The sequence below is a fragment of the Squalius cephalus genome, assembly GCF_949319135.1.
Source record: "Squalius cephalus genome assembly, chromosome: 5".
NCBI classification, from domain to species: Eukaryota; Metazoa; Chordata; class Actinopteri; order Cypriniformes; family Leuciscidae; genus Squalius; species Squalius cephalus.
In genome coordinates, this window is record NC_137126.1 from 7,155,728 (window position 1) to 7,181,970 (window position 26,243).

At 37.6% G+C, this 26,243-nt stretch overlaps 1 protein-coding gene across 2 annotated transcripts; it reads right to left on the reverse strand.

The window, feature by feature from the left end:
* Positions 1-1,572: 1,572 nt before the first annotated feature.
* On the reverse strand, positions 1,573-24,438 carry akap10 (A kinase (PRKA) anchor protein 10). Of its 2 annotated transcripts, none has more exons than XM_079872719.1 (15): positions 24,026-24,438; positions 21,800-21,847; positions 20,061-20,246; positions 14,321-14,893; positions 11,391-11,489; positions 10,970-11,054; positions 8,624-8,747; positions 8,044-8,180; positions 7,157-7,301; positions 6,870-7,040; positions 6,616-6,725; positions 4,354-4,433; positions 4,055-4,107; positions 3,849-3,944; positions 1,573-1,846 (listed from the first exon to the last, which is right to left on the reverse strand). In XM_079872719.1, exons 1-15 carry the CDS (start codon positions 24,045-24,047, stop codon positions 1,841-1,843), a joined length of 1,935 nt encoding a protein of 644 aa, XP_079728845.1. In that variant the 5' UTR covers positions 24,048-24,438; the 3' UTR covers positions 1,573-1,840. The 2 variants fall into 2 exon arrangements, with proteins under 2 accessions (XP_079728845.1, XP_079728844.1); XM_079872718.1 differs by having other exon boundaries at positions 4,354-4,436.
* Positions 24,439-26,243: the final 1,805 nt, after the last annotated feature.

Genomic DNA, 26,243 nt, shown 5'->3' on the forward strand with positions numbered 1-26,243 from the left:
GATAACGCACCATGTCACAAAGCTCAATCATCTCTAACTGGCTTCTTGAACATGCCAATGAGTTCACTTTCCTCAAATGGTCTCCACAGTCATCAGATCTCAATCCAATTGAGCACTTTTGGGATGTGCTGGAGCAGAGATTCACATCATGGATGTGCAGAAGACAAATCTGCAGCAACTGTGTGACGCTATCATGTCAACGTGAACCAAAATCTCTGAGGAATGTTTCCAGCACGTTTTTAAATCTATGCCACTAAAGATTAGGGCAGTTCTGAAGGAAAAATGGGGTCCAAAACGGCACTAGCAAGGTGTGCCTAATAAAGTGGCCGGTGAGTGTATTTTAATGCTTTTTGCATTTTCTTTCAAAACCTTTGTGATGGAACTAATATGAAGTGGAAAACAAAAAAATATTTCAATGCTTTTGTTGGTATTTAACCATCTACCTATTGGTCGATGTCATGCCAATGAGAACTTTTCTCTGTAAGCCCCGCTTACACAACTTAAATTCTGCTAACGCATTAAATGCATGCTTTTTATTTATCTAAAATTTTGACTTTAGCATAAATTTATTTTCTCTTAATTGATTTTTAACTGAGTTATGCTCAAGTCCAGTTTCACAGTGCATATCGGTATATCCTCCTGCCTACACAGGTAAAGACAAAAACAAAAGACAAACACTGTGTCAAGGGACGTTTCAACATTATATGTATTTAAATCAAACACATTTAAATATATTATAGATTAAGTACACATATATGTCAGAAAACATATTAGTGGTACATAGTACCAAAAGTCTTTTGCCTGTTTCTCGTCCACATCTCAATGAGGTCCAAATCAATAACTTCATGTCCAAGTATGCATTTCAAAAACAGTCATCATTGAGATTTGCTTAGACAGAGTTTTGACATATCATACAAAAAAAAAAAAAAAAAAAAGACAATCACCATAAAAAGAGCTAACATTAATATATGGCGGGAAACCAGGAATCCACATTTATATAGAACGGGGATAAACATTGCAGTTCAGTTGCGTATCTCTACAGTCTAGAATCAGGTTTTAGATGGAGTTCTGCAGTCAGGGAACATTCTCCTGTTCCCATTCCAGTTTCAAATGTAACATAAGTCACTTCAGCTCCATGAGAGCGGGACAGAACAGTCTCAGACACTGATTGACTTACATCCACTATGACATACCATAAAACTGTTCATAGCCACCTTGGGTATATCTGCATTTTTGTTTTTCTCTTTATTTGTACTAAAAAAGGACCTAAGCACTTAACAGCCACTCTTTAAAAAGGTGAATGAAAAAGAAAGATAAAAGAGAAATGTGAGATAAGAACTAAGATGAGGAAGGAAATATCTTAGTAAACTAGTCTCCGCCACTTCGTAGACCAGTTCCTGTTCAGATTCCCGTGTGCTTCATGTTGGTCGGCATGGTAAAAGCTAAACGCAACAGCGACTCAGGTGGTTTTTGAAATTCCACAGCTTGTGTCAATGTTCATTCAGTCTTGTTTTGTTTGTCTGCTGTGCGACAGCTCGCGCTTGTTTGTTGACTGGTTTATTTACGTCCGTACTTTAACTCATTTCGCACATCTTCAAATAATAAACAAATCCTTCTGAGTGCTAGAAATGATGGGGTGGATCATACAGAAATCTTATTTTGGCTATTAGTGTGCATATCTAAACACTCAGGCTCTCACACACAAACACATGCAGGAAGTCACGGAATGCCTCTTTCGGTCCTCACTGATATGTTAACGCAGTTCAGCTCTGTGTTGGTCTTCAGGTTGTTTGGGCGTCAGGAGGGATGGAACGAGCTGCTTCCACACTGAACCAGAGGCTCAAAGCTGATGAAAACAGAACAGATCAGATATTTCAGACAAAAATTTTGAATCACAAGAATATAGAATCAAACCAAAGAAGTACACCTGCGATTCTAAAACCAGCCTAAATTGGCTAGCCTGGGAAAACCCAGACAACTTTGCTCTGCATGTAGTCTGGCAAAGAGCTCATTCAAGCCCATTTCTAATCCGTCGAAATCGAGGCACCGATCAGAAACGTTGGGGCGGGCTTTACACGATGACGATCGCTCTGATTGGTTTTAGGTCTATCCAATTGCGCCCAGAGGCATTTGAGCGACGTCCACTCCGTTGGTGAAGCGCACCAACTTTTAAATGCATTATTATATTCAAATTGCAAACACATGAGGACAGTCTCCATGAAAGACCCACTGGCAGATGAACGTGCTACTACATTCCTCTCCGAAACGGTAGGAAATTAAATTAGATTTAATAGAGGATTTTAACTGTGACAAGATGATTGACAGGGCAGTTTACGTGACAGGATGCACGCGACAGATCCGTCCGATAAAGATGACGAAGTAGTATGTCCCAAAGCTTGCCTACTTTTTTGCTACACATTCAAAAGTAAATACCTTTTCTTCACAAAAAGAGTACATACTTTTATGGCGTAGTGTAACTTAGGCGAATTGGGACGCAGCATATGGCTTTACACGATGACGATCGCTCTGATTGGTTTTAGGTCTATCCAATTGCGCCCAGAGGCATTTGAGCGACGTCCGTTGGTGACGCCCCTTTGGGAACTCAGTTACTACTGAGAATGGTCTGGTTTTAACCAGGCTATAAATTAGCTATGAATACACAACAACCATGCAAAGGCAAAGTTCACCTAGTAATGAAAATTCCTACCACCTTTCACATACCCTGACATAGTCAATTACCTGGTTTATGGTATCAGTGCCTACACAATGCAAGAGTTCAGAAGCTTTAAGTCATTAGAAGCTTATGAACAAGTCTGCTGCAACTGGGTGCAAACCCACAAACCTGTAAAAGTCGGGAGCTCAGTCATACTTGAGGTTTCAGGCATCATTCATAAGTGGAAATAAATCTGATACGTGCATTTGCACCTGCCGTGTAAGCGGACGTTAGAACGTACATTCTGTCAATGCGAGTCGTACGTCATTGAAAAAAGTGACTTGAAACATTTTGTGGTACAGATATATCTAGAACAAATTAAACAACTCTAGTTGACTAGCAGAGTATTCATTTCTCTTATTCTTTCTCATAAGATCTGGAACTGAAATGTGTAGCTTTTGCAATCATGCTGAGCTCGCTGTCAGTTTATTGTCAAGCAGTTTCTCTAAATAACGCTGCCTGCCATTGATATTTAGTCTCTCCCAATAGAGCCCCTTTTCTTTCGCTTCCTCCTTCTCCATTTATTCCCAAGAAAGTGCGCCGTATCGCAAAACGCAAACAAATATCAAGCTGCTCTCTCTCTCTCTGCCGCTATTTCTCTTGGTCTCACTGTTGAAGTAACCATGGCAACGGATAGTGTATCCTGCCAAGATGGCGGCGGATGAGCCGTCTATTATACAGCACTGTTATTGATTATGGTTGCGACTGACCTATCAGAATCAAGTATTCCATTTTTTGACTCACTATATTTTGTCTTTTTTTTGTTGTATTTTTTAAGATTGACAGCACCTGTCTCAACCCAACTTCATTGTATGATAAATGATGCACCAAAATAAAATAAAAATCTAAACCGAAGACGAATATTCAGTTTCAAAAGTAGTTTTGGAGGACCAAAATCATTAACCAAAAGTGAAGTTTAATTAGCACTTCTCTGATAATGCATTTTGACTGTTGCAGTGTCACACAACACAGATCAGCAACATGTAAACATGTCAGAAGTGTGGATGCACTTCACCATAACCAAACATGTATACATGTAAAATATAAAAATATTGAGAGGTAACCTGTCAAAATTTTTGGGTCAACTATCCCATAAGTTCAAGCATGAATGCAAAGACAAAATAAAATGATGTACTTTTGTTGACTTTACTTCAGGGCTTTCATGGTGTCCCTGCTGCATGACATCATTTACGATCATCTTTGCAATCTTCCATGCCATCTCTTCTTGTGCCTGAAACCAAAAACAAAGTCAGTATATCATGAAGCATAACAAGCTTAAATCAATTACCACTGATTAAAAAGATGGCACATGTAATAGGAATGCAATAAGCAGGTGCACACCTCATCTGAGTTTCCCTGCACCCATTTCTTCATTGCTTGAGAAAACATGGAACCTGTCAGAAAGGAAATAGTGAGAGTGAGTGAGTGAGTGAGCTGGACAGAGCAGTGAATCCTGCTTTCCACCGCTCTTCACCACAATCACCCCACATCACCGACTACTTATAGCCATGGCAACACTCTCCACACAAGAGCACTTCAGCATGTCATAACTAAGAGCCAACTCACAATACACAACATGTGCAATTGTGTTTAAGTGAGAGAGAGAGAGGAGACAAATCAAATGTGTGTGTGTGTCCTACCCTTGGACTTCTTCACATCTGGTTCTGGCTCGGCCTCTCTGATGAACTGGCCCAGCTCATTCACCTTTCCAAAGGTCATTCTTCTGAGATGAAAGCGAGACACAATGAATCTGGATCTGAATGCTTTGTGTATATTACCAGGCCTCAACAATAAGGATCTTTTTCTGCTGGCTCAATCGGACCACGAAAAAAATCGTACATTTTATTTTTAGCTAACATTTTATGTTTACATATTTTGTTTACATATTTTATCAAGTGCTTATTTTTTCCCATCTACGTCAGCCTGAAATTATTTTATTTTTATTATTAAAAATAAGAACAAAGAAGCAAATAATTCAAACAATAGGAATAAACAATAGAACAAAGAAACTAATTAAACTACGATGTACAGAAATTGAAAAATCAAATGTAAAAATAAAGCCTTCTCTATACATATTAAATATAAAATGATTATTTTTAAAGACACAAAGGTTATTCAGTCAAGAGCATTGAGTGATGTTCTGTCTTGTTTGATTAACATAACTGAAACAGATGGTAGAAGGTATATTTGTCTACTAGGCATGTGCCGGTATCAACTTTTCAAGCTGCGATTAATTGATTGAGCTTTTATCACGGTATACGGTATTATCATGATATTTTAAAGAGAAACGGATGGATTGGGGGGGGGGGGGGGGGGGGGGGGGGTAAAAAAAAAAACTTGCATCACAATAAGTGTAATTGTGATTGTCACAACATTTGGTAACTAAACAGAATTGTATTAAGTTTAATGGCAACATGTTACAATGTTTACATGGTACAATGACTGGTAGGCTACTGTTTGTATTATTGCTTAACACAACACAAATTTCAATTCAATTATTGGAATTTGATTTCAATCTTGATTCAATAATGACTCATTTGGATAAATGTTAGCTAGGCTACAGTAGATAGCCTACATGTTAATTTTTCTGAAGAAAAAATACATCTCACATAATGCTGTAAACATACAGAGAGCCCTGTCAGCTGGTATTATTAAAGGTTAAAAATAACAAATAAAATAAAATATAATGCGGTTCTCATTATAATAACAATTATGTAATGACAAGTAAAAATACAATAAATATGTAATATAGTGCACATATTTAGCAAAATACTCCTCTCTATATTTTTTCTAGTCAACTAACATACTGGTCATTAAATGGCTTTCCTGAGGTAAATGTAACATTCTGTGACATAATTGTTGTCCTGCAGTTTTATTGACCCCTTTCCATGGCTGAAAAACACTGATTGATCGATATTATGTATGAGGCATAAATACCTTTCGGTAAGTTGTACTGTATCTTTAAATAAGAGGTAACAGATGATCGGTTTACTTGAACTGAGGCGCTACAGCGATCGGTCACGTCACATTTAAGCGCCAAAACGGTATTTATTGTCTGAATTTCGTAATAAAATGGACAGAACCTGAGAGGAGAGCTAATCATTTTTTTTGTGAACGAACCTGCTCTGTCTAGTCTGTCGGTGTCAGTGTCCTCTTTGCTCCGCGATTTTTCTCTGGGTGAGAAAATGGATGTGTGGCGCGAGAGCGTGTGAAAAGTGTCTCACGCTGAATGCGTAGAGTTGGCAGCCCTGATTTTAGATGGAGGATAAATCGACGGCAGCGTTCCTCCTTCCGCCATGCTTCTTCTCCATGAGAGGATTGTTTACATTAGACTAGAGTGCGCACTGCGCCGCATGCACACAGTGCTAATACATGTGGGGATTGTTTACATCAGAGTGCGTGCGCACGTGTTTCGCGCAGCATATACGCAGTGTTTTTTTAAGCGGTTGATGGAAAATAAGCTAATGCGCGTTCTAAAAATCTAAATTCTGATCTATTATTTTTCACGGTATTTTGAAGTGCCCGCGATAACAATACCGTGCATATTCATTACCGCGATTTATCGCATTACCGAATACCGGCACATGTCTATTGTCTACTGTCACTTTAAGTCTGAATGCATGGACCGAATATACGTTTTTGGACTTTTCATATGTTAACATTGACGTACGACATAACTGACTGTGTTTATAAGAATACTCCACACGATGGACATTTTTACATAATTGTGTGTGTGTGTATTTGACCATTTAAGTGCAATAAGCCACGAAAGAGAACTGAATTCGGGATCGCATGCTGTTTGCGGCTTCTCTAACAATAAACACTTTATATCCTAGCCACATTATATATCCTCATACCGCCCAGCCCTAAAGTAAGTATGGGGGTTTCAAACCCAGACTCACCCAGCATACGGTCTCTGGTAGAGAGACTCAGGGTCCAGACTGGCGATGTCCACCGTTATCGCCTCATCGAAGTTCTTCAGGATCTTGATTGCTGCTTTTTTAGTACCTTGCTGCAACCAGAAGTGAAAACATTTTGGGATATCAGGACAAAGTTACTCATACTTGCAGCCATTTTCCTGAAGAATCATTGTATTATTATAAATTAAAAAAAGAGCTATATGGCCTTTTGTGCCGCCATCGAACCAGTGAATCACCTGGGCTTGTGACCCTTCCGTGACGCCTGAGTTGCGGTCGACTTCCTGGGTCCAGCCCTGGTTCGGAGTGTTGGCATTTCCTCCAATGAACTCGTCCACCCGTACAGAGTTAATAAGGTCACTCAAATACTTGTAGTAAAGGTTGCTTGACAGGAAGCCTGGCATGTAAACCTGAGGTTGAGAAAACAAGAAAACTTCAGTAGGAATTTTCTTCGCAATACAAACCCTACCATCTTTATCATCCCTTGCACACATTTACATAAAAGTGTTGAGGTGACGTAACCCACCTTCTCCATGGTGGTCCAGGCCTGTCTTAGTGGAGTGTTGAAGCAGTCTGGGAGAGGTCCGCCTTCTCGACAGATATTGGATTCGATCTCCATCCGTACAGAGTCACCAAAACCCAATGGATTTGTGGCTTGGAGTGAAAAATACCTAAGGAGAGCATATGAACTGTCATGTCTTCTGTCTACCTAACTATACCTAACCTAGAGTAATCGTTATGCTGTTGAGCATCAAACCAGCATATTAGAATTATTTCTGAAGGATCGTGTGACACTGAAGACTGGATTAATGATGCTGAAAATTCAGCTTTGCATCACAGGAATAAATTACATTTAAAAAAATTATATTAAAATAAAAACAGTTATATTAAATTGTAATAATATTTCACAATATTACTGTTTTTACTGTATTTTTGATCACATTAATGTAGTCCTGGAGAGCAGAAGACTTATTTAAGTTTCAAAAATATTACCAACACAAACATTTGAATGGTAGTGGTAAAAAAAACAAACGCAGGACAGCGTGGAACAGAACAGAACAAAATGAGGGGGTAATTTTCGATCATTATAGTTTAGACATTGAGACTACTTTAAGTTTTGTATTTATCTCCAACAAGTTTAAAAACAAGTTTTACTTTTTAAGTGGAATTTAAAATGCTCTTTTTCAAAATCACTATAAGAAAACAAAATGGCCAAATTCATCCTAACTATCGTACCACCAATAAAAAAAATTAAAAAAAAGGTTAAAAAAAATCTTACAAATTCTTCACAACTCAATTCACTGAGAGAATTTGATGACTAGTCGGTTAGTTGACCATCCTGATCCATCTCTAGTACTAGACAGAAATAATGTGCCAAAACAGAGATTATACATACTCAGAGATAGGACATACTTGTCATAAAGGATCATGGCATCATTCTGGGCTTCCTGTCCGTCATACTGGCCTTTCTTGGCAGCCAACTGATCTTGAAAGTTTTCTGCAGCCAGCCAGAACTGCAGCACATTCATCGCGTCCTCCTTCTCCATGTACTATTTTGACACACACACGCGCACACACTTTGAATTAGGTTTCAATCCCACTTTATAATCCCTTGGCACTTTAAATGTACTTGGATCAGAAATCCATCAAGTTTTACGCACACTTGCACTTTTGGGGAATTCTGCCTTTTTGAAACAGGTTTTGAGCAGATTGTCGAGCTCAGCATATTTCCTGCGCTTATACAGCTCTATGCATAAATTCAACTTGAAAGTGTGTTCTAACAGGACACCTAACATCTGGACTCATGAAACACTTAAATCCAATTTTAAAGCGTATTTAAAAAGTACAGCACATTCTATATAATTCAACATCTATATATATAAAATGCATATATAAATGAAAAACAGGAATATTGGGGTTTTTAAGTGTAAAATTCCTTTAAACATGCTCCGAGGTAGATGCCTGTTGGTCAGTCATGAATAAGCATCCTCACCTCAGAGAAGTAGAAGAGGGCTGACTCGCAGAAAAGGATGTCCGCCAGGAACACAGAGCCACTGGTCAGCACCTCGATCTGGTACTTACAGAAATAATGGCTGCGCAAGAACTCGCTAAAGTGCCTGTGAAACAGATGCCAGACATGTCCATGTAAATACAGAAAGAAAAGCGACTGCATAAACAAATACATTTCAAAGAAATAGAGAGTCACATCATTCGTTAAGATAAGGCCTGTCAATTTAATATGTCAATTTTGTATGATTAATTATAAAACAGTAACAAAATAAAAAAAAATGGAATACATTAACATAAAAAATTAAGGCAAAATAACAATTCATACCCCCCGTCCTGTAAATAAATTTCATTAGAAGCAATTAAAGTACCACCTCCATGGAGGCAGCACAGCCCCAGCTCTACACCTAGCAAAAGCAGTTTGTGTTCAAAAACAGCTAGGAGGAGAACAAAGGATTGGAGCAAAATATATTTCAATCATCACAAATCTCTGAATAGTTTTAGCATGCTAATGGCTATGACAATGTTAAAGGTAGGGTAGGCAATTTCGGAGAGGCTAGCAATAGCAAGCTAGCTTTACAAGCATGAGATCCCACCCTCCCTTCATAGAGTCTCCAAAGCTACGTCTCCTTCAAAACACAAGAACGCACACAGCAGAGTCTGCAAAGCCTCGATTCGGCGTTATATTACCTCATGTCTAAAGCACATAATATTACAATAATAATGAACGTAAACACCTTAGCTCTACCTTGTATCATCTGACTGCTGCAGATTAATTTCGTGTGCTGCCATAGAAATGCAGCGGCTCCAAGTACGGGTTGCCATCTTCTAATTACGGTAATTACGACATGATGTGAACACAGCATAAGCTTGTTGTTTTGGTTCAGGAGGAACTGTAAAAGGCGGCTGCTGTTTGTTTGTGAATAAAGCGTCAACACCGGACGTTTCCAAACAGCACAGGAGTAATGACCAATGTTTCCCCTACAATGTATTCAGCAGCGGCGCAGCAAAATCTTCACATGAACAGTAGGCCTAATATCACGACATTCACTTACACACCTAAAAACACTGAAACACGGCGACCGGCGGCGCTGCTAATGCGGTGGCTCTGAATCCACTTGTTGACAAGAAAGGAGGAAAGAGCCACATATGGAAATATTTTCGATTAGGCTAATGTCAGCATTAATGGCCCCCCCACAATAGCATTCAATTACCAAAGAGCCTTAGAGATCTTCTATGAAAAGCCCAGAAAAATTAAGTGCTCACAAATTGGATGTGGCCTTTGCCATTAAGATAAAATTTTGTGCCGTTTCATTTTTCCCCTATCAATTTCTACCTTATAGATGAAAATTAACAAAAAAGAAAAACATAATACTGTCTAAAATGATAAAATGAAGGTTTCTGTTTGTGACCAGTTCAAGGTACGTGCTGTACCTCATCATGCCTTGAATCTGTTGATGGTATGTCATATTTGTATGTCTCAAAATGTCCATTTCTATCCACAGAACTTGCCAGAAGTCATGGTTAAAGGGGTTATTTAAAAGAAATTCTTCTGGAGGTGCGTGCAGAAACAAGCGATATCATATGTAAGCAGATGCATATGTAAAATAATGTGATCATCAACATTAAACAGCATATAAATCAAAACTGCCTAATGTTACCGAATGAAAACTCGACCCAGGACCCATGAAGCTATATTAAAACTGATAGTGTTGTTTTTTTTAGCAGAGTGTCTGTTTTACTTTTGATTTATTGCATGTTCAGATATTCATACAACTAAATATTCTGGGGGAAATGATAAAAAATGCTGGCGCTGGCTGGCAACTTTTTTCAAAAACACTGGCGGGAAAAGAGTTAAAAAATACTTAAAGGAGAACTCCGGTCAATTTTAACATTGAGCAAATTTTTTTGTACATTTGGAGTGCTGTCAGTACAGAGAACAACGACAAAAATCGGTGTTGCCTACACCGTGTTATCCTCTTTTTAAAATTTGCACCCTGTTGACTTCAATGGGGCAAGTTTTAAACCTGCTTTTAGCCTCTTAAAATCCTTGATGTGTCATTACAAGTGCACAGGTCATGTGAGTGATTCCTTCAGAGTGAACACGGGTGAATCTGTATTGACAGCACTCCAAATTGACAAAAAAATGAGCTCAATGTTAAAATTGACCGGAGTTCTCCTTTAATGCTCATGAACGGCCAAAGACGTCAGTCTGCATGCTTACACAGTCTGCTTCTTGAGTACATTGCATGTAAAGAATAAAAACTGATAAATGTACACTTCTACAAGAGCAATAACAATCAAGGACAGAAAACAGAGTGAAATTACTTACTGTTGGTCAATGATGGAGAAAACAACAGATTGTGCAATGACAAAGCAGTTTGGGTCCACCTGTCCATCCTCACCACAGATTTTCGCTGGCAAAAGTTGACAAAAAAAAAAAGTTAAATCTACACTATCTCAACAAAAATTAAAACTAAAACTATCTCCTTATTAAAAATTGTTTAAGCCCATTCCAGCTAATCAAGGACAGTCATTTTGAGGATATGCAACATAAAAATGCACTTAAATTAAAATAAGGTATGTAATGACAAGCATCCAGAGGATGAATCCATAAAACCAGGCACTAATTTACTAATCACACAGTATCTCTTTAAATATATATTTTTGTTCAAACACAGAAAAAAAACATTGGAGTACTTCTTAAGCAGTCATTAAACACAGAGGTCATTTGTGATAAGGAATTATCTTACCCACAATGTCGTTGCGTATCTGTTCGGTGATGGGAATAGGCCTAGCAGCATCTGGAGATATGTACTTGGTGAAAATGTTAACAGCATCCCTCTCTATACCTACAAACAAAAAATATGTGGAAATTGAGAAGGGATAGAAAGGAAAAGATGAAAGACATTTCAGAATCAATCTACCTTTATTATATTCAACATCCCTACTCACAGAACTGTAATAATTCACATTTCAACCATGGCTATTTATCAAAGCCTCATGTGCGCTTAAGTGTCACTATTAATCAAACAAATGTCTAGTGCAGTTAGAGCAAAGGCCTAGGGACAAATCGTACGTCTACACCTTGTTAAACATTAATATCAAACTCAAATACAGGATCTGCATGTTTCATACTGAAGACCGTGTTAGAGACACCAGAAAACTAAATCTTTTACAGAAGTATATGTTCATGCATCACTGTAAAAAATTATTTTCATGATTTGTTATCACAACTTTTTATCTTTTGCCAAATCAACTTAGATAATGAATGTGGTTCAGATAACATAATATTTTGAGTGTATGTTAATTAAACCAATCTCCTTCATTGTATTAACTCAAATTTTTAATTTCAACGAACTCAATTTTAAGGCAACCAGGTAACTTACTTTTTTACGTTAAACCAACAATATCTTTTTACGGTGATATATATACTGTATATACAAATAATATACAAACATACAAATAAATAGTTAAAAAATCATATATTGTGATTTCTGGATTTTTTTTTTTTAGATTATGTCTGTCACAGTGGACATGCACCTACGATGACAATTTCAGACCCCTCCATGATTTCCAAGTGGGAGAACTTGCAAAATAGCAGGGTGTTCAAATACTTATTTTCCTCACTCTGTGTATATATATATATATATATATATATATATATATATATATATATATATATATATATATATATATATATATATATATATATACACACACACAAGTTTACATCTACACATATATGCGCACACACATACATACATATTAAGATTTAAGGTTGCCGATCGGCCATGAAAAGTAAGATTCTGTGTTTAAAGGCCATGTTGAAAGTGTTTGGGTTTAATGGGTGTCTGTCTGATGACAAAACTCATCAGAGCATGTTTAAATGTTGAAGCTCTTTTCATAAAATCCATATGAGGCGTTCAGAAAATCCAGATCCAGCCTTATAAAATGCAATGAAGTGGACAAAGACGTGTTCCCTTTTAAGACACTGAATACTCTCGATGCAGAAGCCACGGGCTGATAGGATCTGACTCCCCTTCTAAGCTGATTTGATGTCTTTCGGCTCAACTGACTTTTTCCATTCACCGCTTTTACAGCTTGGAGCTTCTTTGTATTAGCCATAAATGAATACTCAGCTCCTGACTTCTGTTCATTGTAGTCCACTGCCAAGATGCTAAATGGGATCATTTACCAAGCCTGCTCAATAAAACCAATGCCGCATGGATATTAAAAGTCATCGTCTGATACGAAAGGAATATGTTGTAATGGTAAGAAGCCACTAACCATGAAAAACTCATTGTAGTTAAGCACATGCTCTGGAATGCTCAGTTTAAACGAAAGTTTAGGGTGCAGTTTTTGCATAATTACTAATGAATACTGCAAACCCTGCAGTTTTAATTTTTTTTTTATTTTTTTTTATTTACTAATGAGGTCATTTAGATCCTCTACTGATCAAACATCAAATTTGCAGGTCAGAGTTCAAAAACACACACAAAAGAAATTTTGGTACTGATATATCAGGCATGCCTCTACTGTTTCTAAAGCATAACAATAACATTTAGGCTAAACATCACATGTGTTAACATGAAACTAGTGTGATAAAAATCTACTTGCTTGGGCAGAGTTTTATCTTTTAACTAGTTTCACACTAAGTTTTGCTTTTGTGTCCATGTCAGGATACCAGGAAGGGATGTGATATAACTACCTGGAAAGGAATTATGATAATAAAAAATATCCAGAGGTTCACCTAAAGGACTATTTAGACAATATGCATCTCCAGCAATAAACATTTAAAAGTGCTTTAACAAAAATACAAGCTTCAGATTACTGCTTCACATTGTAAATGCAATATTGCAAACACAAAATTGAGGGAAGGGTTCGATTACTGTATGTTTTAATCAATAGCATACCACAGAACATTCTACTCCAACACCGATAACTATAAAGATAACTATAACTATATTAGGCGTCCACATCAATGCACAGTATTGTTCTGTTTATTCTAAGCACATGATACAGTTTTGACTGCCGTTTTAAAGTCGACATGAAATCAAAATGGACCCTATTTACTTTGTTAGTGCATATTACTAGTCTTGTGGTAAACAATTAATCCGTGCAAGTTAATACACAGAAAAAAAAAGTTTGCAGTGGTAATCTTTAATCAAAATCTGAAAAGTTACTTCGGTCTGGAATGGCGTTCCCTTTCTGATGACGTCAGTTTGACGGCTTGGGTTGAAAGCGCTTAACCACTCCCCTCAAACCGTTAATCTGCTATAAGTAGAGATGGAGAGGAGGAGCGCTAAAGTAAAACCCTGCCCTCTGCTCAATATTCCATTTCACTGGGAAATACGTCACAACACTGGAGAAAAGTCGTTTGCAACTGCCGGATCATGCGGACTTTAAATGCTCGAGCTCTTTTATTGTTCATGAGCTGGAAAAAAAAAAAACGTTCTGAGAGTGATTCCAATGACATAGTTTATCTGTGTCATTATCGTTACAGTTGTGGTGTGGACTCTGCTATTATTTTATATTTAGAACTATTTTTAGAATCTTTAGTCATCAGTTATAGTTATCGTCTATGGCTGGAGGGATTCAGTGCAGGAATAATGTCGAAACAAACAGCTAAAACACTTGAAATACAATAAGATTACATTGTAATTGTTACATCGGTACTCACTTTTCATAAGTTTCTCAGAAAGCTCACGGAGGCCACCAGGAGACTGGCCTTTAACTGGAGTGCCTGTCCTGGAGGAGGGCTGTCTGGTGGGCGTTTCTGATCTTAGGGTGGGCTGCAGGTGGGGTGTCCCAGGCCGGGCCGCCCCCTCTGAGCTAACAGAGTTCCGGTGGCCAATCAGAGCCCCGGTATAAGAGTTAGTGTCCTGAGGGCTGGGGGTGTGAGGTCTGGAGGATGTCCGTGAGGAGAAGGGGTCCTCTTCATCTCCCTCGTCCAGAGCTGAGGGCCTGCTGGGGTCACCTGGGGATTCTGGGGAGTCGGGAGATCCCAGAGCAGTCGCCGGCTCGGCCAAGGTGCTTTGTTTGACTGAGTTGAGGCTGTGTGCTCTGACCCTCGACCAGCTAGTGGACCGAAAGCTCTCAGCCTCAAGCCAGAAGCGGACCAGGTGATCAGCTGAGCGAGTCTCCATAAACTGTATGAAGTATGGCATAGCCACATTATCTCGCAGGATCTGGTCTACGGTTTTAGAAAGCCGAGAGCGAGTCTCTTGAAGATGGTAATTGACACTGGAACGACCTGAAAAGCAAAAACACTTTTTAAACCCCAGTGCTACAAACCATGCTTCTTAAATCGAGAGATAACATGCATAAAGGGGCTATATGTAAGAATTTTCATGAAAGCCTGCAGACTGATTTTTATGTGAAGGATTGGGGTCGTAAGTAGGGTGACCACCTGGTTATTGCTCTGTTGCAGGACAGTAGATGTCATTAATTTCTTATTAATTATTTCTTTCACAGCTTTGTTAATTGTGACGGGCTTTGTGACTGGCACTCAATTTGCCCAGATTCGAGTGATACAATGTAGCCCATTTACTCTACAAAACGTTTTTAGTCTGCTAAATATATTAAACTGAGCAACAGGCTAGTAGGTAAAACTTACATTTTAGACTTTCCTTAAAGGGGTCATCAGATGCAAAATTCACTTTTATATGGTGTTTGCATATAAATGTGTCTTTGCAGTGTGGACACAATCACCATACAATGAAAAAAATCCATTCACTCCTTTTTTTAATCTTCAAAAAGCCTAAACACTCCCAATAATCAAGCCTTTGGATTTTCTGAGCAATATGATGTCATATTGCTCATGCTCCGCCCACGACCACTGACGGACTGTCCCGTATTAGCATATTTCCGCTCTCAGCCATTTGTATACTGTCTGCCAAGGCAGCACTTTACATGTCTTGTGTCTTGACGTGTCTAGAGAGGGGTGGGGTGAGCAGTTGCTCATTATCATTTAAAGAGACATGCACCGAAACGGGAATTTTAACCAAAGAACGTTACAAACTTCACATGAAGACCCTAAAGAATCAAACCAACTTGTGGAAAATGGGCATCCGATGACCCCTTTAAATACCGACTTGTTTATTTTCCTTTATTAGACAATACAAACATTAAATGAGTTTTAACGGATTCGGTGCATCTTGAACTTGTATAAACAGCATGCCTTCATCGCACCGCTGTGACGCAATCGGCCTTCGAAGGAGGCAGCCTCTGAATTGGGACGCAGATATTGATACTTTGTCAGGACCCCTCTGCATTTCTTTTTAACACATTTTTTGATGTGCAGGGTACTCCATTGCTTTCAGTTGTTTGCCTTATGCATCCGATCAAGACATTTCATTCTTAGCATTTGTAAAAGTACAAACGCTTTTATAAACATTTATACTTCCATAGATATTTTGGAGCACCTAACCCCACCCCAGTAAGTAATAAGTACATTCACGGTATTTATTGCAAAAACTGACTAAAACAGTATAAAGTTATTAAAAACATCTCGTGTTGCAATCAAAGTCTTCTAAAGTCATCCGATATCTTTATATGAAAAAAAGAGGGGAACTTGAGGTTTTCAAAACTACACCCAAACTTATCATGACTCAATCTGTCACAGTTTACGGGTGTGGGTTACAGGCTCAAACATGTCTAAATAGTGTAAATAACAAATAAAATAAATAAATACAATTATTTTGGCTGATTAAATTGATTACTTCCAAACATATGTCATAATGACAAAACTATACCCCAATATATAGAATTTCATTATGATGATAAAACTTGCTTGCCCATCACATCTGTGTATGACGCCAAAAGTAATGGAGAACCCTGCACATTGAAAAATGACACTAAAGGGGTAGTTACCCTGTGCGTTAAAAAGTGAAACCGAGGAGTCCTGACCCAGCCTCAATATGTGATGAGTGAGAATGTGTTGTTAAAAACGAGGGTTTGGACAGGTAATACCATTTGTGTTATTAAAAATGTGATCAAACTTCAACCTTCTTACATAGTGAGGAGAGGAAAAACTGAACAAAACAAAACAAATAATAACCAATAAATAAAATAAATAAACATTAATAAAAATAAATAACCAATATAAAAATAACCAATAACCAACAAAAAAAAAAACTCAACCACAAAACTAAACATTAAAACCAAAACACAATAAAAGGAATAAACAAACCACCAAAAACAACTAAACAAAACCTCAAAAAACAATAAACAATAACAAAAACAAACAAAACATGGCAATAAAAACTTGACTAAAAAAAAAATATAATAATAAGAATAATCAAATGAAGCAATGATTGCCTGTCCAAAAGTCCCCAATAGGATCCCAGGGCATTGCGCTACGTTGATAGTAGGACTGTACAATATTAGAAAAAACACTTAGTATTAGATGTTTGTTCAAAAACCCTAAAGTATGAACAACAGTAATGATGCCTACAGCAAACACCTGTAATGCCTCCAACTCAAACCCACGGGATCTCCAGATCACACCCAGCCATCTATTACTTCTTATACAGCAGCGGCACAGACTTTGTTCCATAAATAAACACATACACAAAACAAATCTTATAATAGAGCAGTGACCTCCTTTGAATGCTTTGAAAAGTCCACACCTTCCTGTTTCAACACCACAGGACCCCAGAAGATGGTTGAGACATAAACTCAGGAATCTACAAAATGATTCCAGTATCAGAACGCAAAGAACGGTACTTGAGCTGGAAAAATACCAGCCCTCTTTGTGTGGGAGACAACACATAAAGATTTGACGTTAGAAGCATTGTCTTTACCATGTCACCTTGCAACACTGGTTTGGCAACCAAAGACTGTAAAAACGCTACGGTAAAAACCTGACAAACTGATCTAATGGGACATTTTACAGTAAAATACTGCTCCATGTAGTTTTTGGAAGTGAAAAAGAGCATCTTATAAAATAAGTCATCTTAGAAATTACAGTAAAAAAGCATTAACATTTTATGGATTTCATTTAAATAACTGTTTCTGCTTAGTTTTTTCTTGTCAGTTATGTACATTAGGGTTATATCGTATGTGGTTAAATGAATGTTTATTGCATTATTTTAGTGTCGTGTGTTAATACCATGATGGGTTTTGTATTTGCGTGTATGACACTGTGCGCACCTTCTAAATATTAGCATTTACCTCAGTTTGTGGAAAAGCTACTTATGATGAAGTTTGATTCATCATTTGTTTTTCTCATTACCACCTGTGATGATCTTAAAGTGGTTGTCAGTATATTGTAAAAGTAAAAAACAGAATTTAGTAATTTCGTCTATTAACATTATTTCCGTTAATTAAATATATGGTTTGTTACTGCAAATTTAAGTTCAATCTGTAAAATTAAAAATGTTGCTACAATTTGTTTTTACAACAATTGTTTATATCCATGCTCTGAGATGGCCAAGGACATTTTAAATTCTATTATTTAAAAGTTGATATGAAAACTGCCTTATGTTCAATTAAATTTTTTGCTAAACTCACTTTATTTGTGTGTTATTAAATACATTTGATTAATTTAATTGATTATTAAAATAAACTTTAATTTCATTTTCCAAAAATTTAAATTTTCATGAATTTTGAAAATGAATGAAATTAATTAGAAAGTGTAATATTAATACAATTAAACAAAATATATATATATTTTTAAATAAATTTTAAAGTCACTTTTGGTTTCGGTTTTCGGCCAAGTGCATCTTTCATTTTCGGTTTCGGCCCAAAATATTCATTTCGGTGCAGTTAACGTGGATTAAAAAGAAAAAAGAAAATATTAGCACATACGCATTTAATAATTACAGGTTTAGTCTTTCTCTTCCTGGAAATCAGAGCAAAAATAATGATGAGGTATAATAATCGTATTAACTTGGTGGTTATATAACAGTTGTGACAGGCCTATTGTGAAAAGAAGCACTTGGAGAAGAAACAGATAAACAGACACGGACGTATTCACAGTATCCGTTTAAAGTGGAGGAGTTTGTCTGAACAGGTTTCCACCAATCACAGAGCTATAAAAAGGTTAAGAGATTACGGCACTCCACATAAAATCCATGCAGCCAGTGCGCAGCAAAAGCCATTTCTAACACTCCAGAAAGCTTCACTAAATCCTCCAACTAATGTGAGAATTCCTGTTCCCTCGACCGCTGACACACACCAGATTTCATTTAAAATGCTCAGCACAAATGCGTGTTTCGTTGTCCTGACTGTTTTATGCTTTTGTGTTTGTTAATACAACTTCAAAACTTTAAATAAAATAAAAAATAAAATGCTCAGCACAAAACAGTAAGTCTTACAACAAATGTTGCTTGCAAGCCTAGTTCAAGTAAAGAAAAGTAGAGCAGCTTTGAGATCAAATGGTTTAGAGTAAGAGCTTTCACACCGGGTAGTTATAGCAACTAGCCACCAGGGCGGTTCCCCGAGAACTAAATGTTCACCTAGGGCTATTTCCTGGTTGCATTCGCACCGCCAGTAGGAACTCACCGACAGCGACGTCATTTAAGCGCAACATTCAACAACATGGAATGGATGACGGCGTGATCGGAGCTGTGTTTTTGTTATGTCGTGAGATTCCTGATAACGGAGATGGCAGACAAAGGCGATAGGTAAATGTTGTTAATATTAGCCTTAGTATGTTCATGTCTTAAATATGTGTGCGTTTACACTTTTTTTTTTTTAAAAGGCGGGTGCGGTTTCGTATGGCATGCGTTCGACCAATCAACGTACACTTACATCACTAGTAGTTCCTATTGTGCTGGGTAATTTAGTTCCCCAAAAGGCATTCCTAGAACTAAATTCGTTCCCAGTTCCTGCGGTGTGAACACGCCAAAAAGTGGATACTTCCGCCATTACTTTTAGGAACTATCAAAAGACTCCTCTGGCTGGAAAGCCTCTAATGAAAGTTCAGACTCAATATTGTAACATTAAAGTTACAATATTTGATGAAAAAAATCAAATCATTCAACACAAAAGTTTTTATGGACATTGTCACTCTCCTTAAATTTCACAGTGTCTTCATTGCAAATTTGCCAATGCGGTTTTTACATATTTTGTATATCTCATTTGGTCCATTTGTACAAGTTCATCTGGTCCATAATGTCCCAAAAATCTGTTTTGACCTCCCTTGCCTGTGCTTAGTGCTGTGGTTAACTGCCAACTTGAATCTAACCGAAGAAGTTTTTTTGTTGTTGTTGGTTTTTTATTTATTTTTTATGTGTGTGTAGTTGTGTTTGGTCCTGTCCTGTGATTGTACTGTTTATTTGTCTGTAAAATTGAAAATACTACAATAAATCTAATATTTAAAAAATAAAATTTAAAAAAAAGTTTTTCTGGACACAGAATCAGCATTTCATTTTGAATCACTATTGAATGGCATGTATAATTCATGGCTGGTGTACCTAAGTCTCCGAAGTGTACTGCCTCCATGTGGCTAGGCTGTTTTTTGAGGATAGCAGTGCGGCCACGAGCAAACGAGTCCATGTTGGCTGAGATAGCATTGATGGCCACATGGCTGGGTCCCGCCGCCTCCAGGATAGCATGATGGTTACGCCCGCTGAGGGAGGGGGAGTGGGGCGACACTGGGGCTGGAGACAAGCACACAGAGAAGGAACATTCACACACAATAGAATTCTACATTTGACTCCAGTTCCAATCTACAGTCCTTCACTGCTAATCTTGGTCAGAAATGCTTACCACACGCTGATAAACCTCTACATGTCCTCCCCTGGCTAGTTATTCATTTAAGTCTATAAAACCTGCAAAGCTTTTGGGTGTTACAACCCTAGAAATTTTATAGAGCGCATAAAGCGGTTATATATAAAAATTCTATAATTTGAATCAAACTGAGTTAGCAGAATTTCTTTACATTTATGTGCAGAATGTTGAGAATGTGATTGTTTAGGACACATTGTTCATTTTTCCGAATAAACTCTACAAATTGTTACACCAACCCTGGTCACTTTCCCTATTTGTTTCTTGTTGAGCGGCCAATGGCTCGCCATAATATTGTTCTATATCATGCTTAGCAGAGATTTTTAAAATCTCAAATCAAAAATCATTTAAGTTTTAGGGACAATTCACACAGAATACGTTTTATGATAAAAAGAAAAGAAAAAAAACCCACCTCAAGGTCTACAGATGGATGATTTTCTTAAAGTTGAACTTTTAACATGAGTGTCATGTTTTTAGAACGTTATGTCATATAAACTCTGAATTGGGAGGAATAGACTTGCAAGTTTGTATCTCACACTTTTTTCTATATAATAGAAGTTTATGTCACAATTCTAAGAAAAAAAGAGATATATTTTATCTCACAATTTTGACTTTTTTCTTGCAATTCCGAGTTTATATCTTATGATTCTGAGAAATAATGTTGGAATTTGGAAATATATTCACAATTTGAATATTAAAAGTTAAAATTGCGAGTTGATATCTTGCAATTCCGACTATTTCTCGCAACTCCCACGTTTATAACTTGCAATTACGAGTTATAAAGCCAGAGATACAAGATATAAACTCACAATTGAGAGAAAAATGTCAGAATTGTGAGATAAAGAGTAACAATTACCTTTTTTATTCAGTGGCTGAAACAAGTTTCCGTTAAACAGCAGCTTGCAAGCATAATGCAAAACAGGCCTGAAAAAAGGCCCGCTCACAAGGACGTTAACTATAAACATATAGTTCTAAAAATCATTCTAAATATAAAAGAATAGCAGAGTAAACACCACAACTATATTAATAATGGCACCGAGAATCTGATTGGAATCACTTTTTTCCATCTGATGAATGATTAAAAAAAAGACAGCCAATCAGAATCCGTCCTGCTTTAAAGAGCTTGAGCATTTAAAGCTGCAAAACGACAAAACTGCAGCGTGTGCTTAGAATAAGCAGAATGATACCATCCGTTGGTGTGGATGCTAATATACCCTAGTATAGTTATCGTTTCTTGATGTGAACTGACCTTTAGTCCCTCACATTTTTTTTGACACTATTATTTCCAGTCTGGGTCACATGCCAAGCAACTGAAACTACCGGTATAACTTGATACAAATTAACCTGGTCTATTGTTCTACATTCTAGCACAGGCCACCATAACATCACAAAAGTTACTATAAAGAAAAAGGACTATCACCCTCACCTTTGCTGGCTTTGGCATCTGCTGGTCTCTCAGGTTCCTTTCCTTTAGCTGTAAGATAAAGAACATAGGAAATATCATTTATAATTGATGGCATCTCTTCTTGTCCTAATGATTCTCCAGCACAGAAGCCGTTTGGGAACCAGTCACAGACACCCATTATTTGAAGCAAAAAAAGGCTGTTGCACCAATCCACACATCACTTATTCTTGAGTTTTTCCACTGCATGTTTTCTGGATGATTTGCATGGGGTGAGGCCTTGCTGGAGGTTATCAACAAAACAAAACAAAACCCCAGTGGCAAACAAACAGACTAGCATCATGGAGCGCAAAACGACAAGCATTTCCAACATCCCGATCATTGTTGGCAGGAGTGCAAGCGAAGAGTGAGGATGACTTAATTTCTCTTTACAATGAGCAGCATTTTTATCATAATTCTCTGCTGTGCTCATAACATATATTAACTCGCATATCCTTGATGGATAAAGAAAAAGTATAATGACAAGACTGCATAACTGAGGACAAAGAGAAAAGGTTCCTGTTAAATAGGACATGGGCTAAGAGGGCATCCTTCCTTCCCTTAGGGCTCTGACTGTCACAGGATACATGTTTATGCTCTTTGTCATACGAACAGGGATTCTGGGAAAGATGGGTCATTTTATTTAGTGAAAATACAAAACTGCAGATCAATCTTATGATTTATTATGTATGAACTAAAGACAGCAGCAGCATTGCCACTCGTTTTGGCCAATTCATTCTCATGTTTCCAGCTGTGTGATTACCAGATAAGTGGAAAAAATATACAAAGATTTTTATATTTACTTTTAATGAATTTTTTTTTTATCATGCAAGACATTTCCAGGCCTGGAAATCAAAATGTGAAAATTCCCTGACATTTCCAGGTTTTTCATGACCACAGGAACCCTGTAGAAGGGAAGTTTAAAAAAAGGGAAGGATAGAGGGATGAACGGCTGGTTCACTTGGTTCGTTTGGTCCGGACCAATAAAAAAAAACAAAAAAAAAACATTTAGTCCAGGTAATTTTAGCGTTTTAACATTGTAATTTTACCGAACCTACAGGCATAGGGAGGGATACATTCACAATCTGATTGGTCGGCTTTTATTATGTCTATTTCGAGAACTTACCAAACATCCAAAACAATGCCGTGTTCTGGGCTAAATGCGCTCGTTGTATGTGCGTAGCCTACATATGAGGGTATTTTGACCAGCTGAGAACATGAAGATCTTATAAAATGAGTAAAGGAGTCAAAATAGCGTCAGGAATCCCTCCATCACACACAAATGAAGATCTGCTGCGAGGAGCCGCGGTTCTGATGCCTGTACTGAACTGTGATGGGCAACATCACGACTACGATGAAACATAAACAGGTTTGTTTTAATCTAACCAAACATGCAAGTGTGAACACACCCATGGTCAACCAGGGGGCCTCAGCTAATTTAAATATATTAATCCAATCTTAATTAAGAAGCTTAACAAAAAACTAAAAATATAGATGTACAACATTAAACTGACAGGTTTTTGAGTTTATTTATTTTTATCAGCTTAGAATTTAGGGCCTTCGAATATTTTCTGGGACAAAGGAGGGAACTACTGGTCTAAATAGAATAGATACAACATTTCTATTTGACCTTTGACAATCTAGCTTGTTTATACCATCAGATCAAAGATGTGAATGAAAGATATTCCTTGTCAAAAACTTAAAATCAACTGAAATGGGATCAGACAAGAATTTTAAAAAAATTTGTTTTTGCTTCTATTTATGTTTATTCAGGATATGATTCATAAAATTATGCTTGTTTCATTCCATATTATGATATTCCAACATGAGGTTTTTCAGGCATGGCTATAGCCTGTCAGACGACTGACACTACACCATATGTGTGTTACTTCGAACATCTAAAACAAAAATGGGGGGGGGGGGTTCAGGAGTTAACGTTATTTCAACTAAAACATGCAACTATAATTAACAAGTTTTCATTTGGTGATCTAAATATCAAAACGTGCACTCGAATCGGGAATATCCAATCCCTCGATAGCTGTTATACACGGTGTGCAGAAGATATGCATATGCATAAAAGGGATTATATGGCCAACATTAAAGAATAAAAGAATAAAAGAGTTTTGATGTCACATTCATGAGGACGTGAGCTCAGCATCGGTCCAGAAAAGCCCAAACTGTCCATCATCATCGAGCGGAGCACTTCCTTACCTTTCCGCCTGAAGAACGACATGATGAATCTGAAGCTGTGAACACTCGCTCAGCTCAGAGACAACATCCCGACAGCTCCCGAGTCCCTTCATTCATAACACTCTATCGCGCACAGCTTTCGCGTTGCTCTTCCACATCTGCGCTCACTGTCAAACCCGAAAAATTTCCAGTCCCTTCTTAGCTGGCCCGGTCGCCATATTGTCAATAAACGCCTCACTTCCGGAGTGTCTGCGGCACAGCGCTTCTGCTGGAATTATGGGAAAAGACCTGACAAATCAAAAGACTTAATTCCGATACAGGCCACAAAAGATTCCTACTGTCTCGTTAAGAGGATACTGTATTACAAAATTAGACATGACTTGCTAGGTGACACTCACAACATTTGTGTCTCTGGCATCACTCAGTTGTTGTAGGAGGGACTTAAATTATCACACATCATCTATTGCAACTCAATAATTGTCTTCGGACATGTTAAATTGATATTTTATTAAAATAACTAATGACTAGTATGAGGCATACATTTAGCGTATTCAACTAACATGGTTTGTAGATTTATTGCAATTGTGCCTTGCCGAGTCTGGTTTCTCTCACGGTTGTTTTTTCCTATCTGATGGAGTTTTTATCCTTGCCTGCTTTTAACAGTAGCCTATGTATAGGGATGGTGTAGTGTAAATAATTAAAGTCGCGATTATTATCAAAATTGACTATTTTCATATTTTGAATAAAATATTGGATCATTTATTATTAAAAAAAATAAAAATTCATGTGCCCTCATAATATTTAATAAAAATAACTTCCCCTCCCGACTTTTCTTCTCTTCTCTGATGATGTGTTGTACTGTCTGGCACGAGGTTGGGACAATCTGTCTGTCACGCACAGATAGCACACGTACGTCTGCAAGATGTCTGTTAAAGATCACTTCATCTGGAAAGCATCTGCTGTTCACTAACATCTGATAGACGTCTTTAAGATGTCAATTTTACATTCTAAATCATAAAACATCTTAAAGACATTTTCTAAACGTCTATTTGACATTTGACAGAAAACGTCCTATAAACATATTGTAGATGAGCAAACACTCGAAAAAATACGTCTTCCAGATGTAAATACACACATCAAATGACGTCTCCATGATGTACATGTGCTAGGGATATCCACCAATAGAAAACCACAACGATTCAATTTATTCACGATGGACAAAATCAAGTCCCACCATACATTTTTTTATTGTTCGAGAAGTCATTTTACTTGGATATTTGTCACAATAAAGAATAAGAATAAACAAAAGACTATCATAACTTTCGTTTCATGCCAACTTTAAAGTTCCCCTGTAGTCAATCATTTTATCCCTTAAAACTCATCTCTGATCACCAAAATGACATATTTAAACATTTTTCCTTGAAAAAAAATTCGTCATACCTTAAAATAGCTTGAATGTAACTCTACACCCTTGCTTCATTTAATATACATATTTTGTGAATATGCAAATTAGCCCCGCCTCCACTCACTGGAATCTCTGTGTGAAAAGGGCTTCTGAAACCTCAAGTGTTTTGGGTTGTCCCAGGCAGTAGTGATGAGAATTTACCAACTGTGTTCCGAGGAGGGACAAACCACAAACCAGCGACTGGGTGTTGGGTGACCAAGGCTCATCGATGAACGAGGGCAACAAAGGCTATCCTGTCTGGTCCGAGCCAACAGAAGGTCTACTGGGGCACAAATCATACAAAATTTTAATGATTATTATGGGAGGAATGTGTCAAAACATACAGTATGGGTAGCGTAGCCGCAGACCAACCGATCAGAGTACCTATGATGACCCCTGTCCACTGTCGAAAGCGCCTACAACGGGCACACGAGCGATAGAACTGGACCTTGGAGCAGTGGAAGAAAGTCACCTGGTCCAATGAGTCCTGTTTTCTTTTACATCATGTGGATGGACATGTACATGTGAGCCGTGGGGAAGTCATGGACTGTGGGACGATAACAAGCTAGTGAAGGGAGTGTGATGCTCTGGATAATGTTCTGCTGGGAAACCCTGGGTCCAGTCTTTCATGTGGACGTAACTTTGACACATGCCACATACCTAAACATTGTTGCAGAGCAAGTACCGTACCGTACACTCCTTCATGACTATGGTGTTCCCTGGTGGAAGTGGCACACTGCGCACATTGTTCAGGAATGGTTTGAGGAACATGTGTTGCCCTGGCCTCCAAATTAC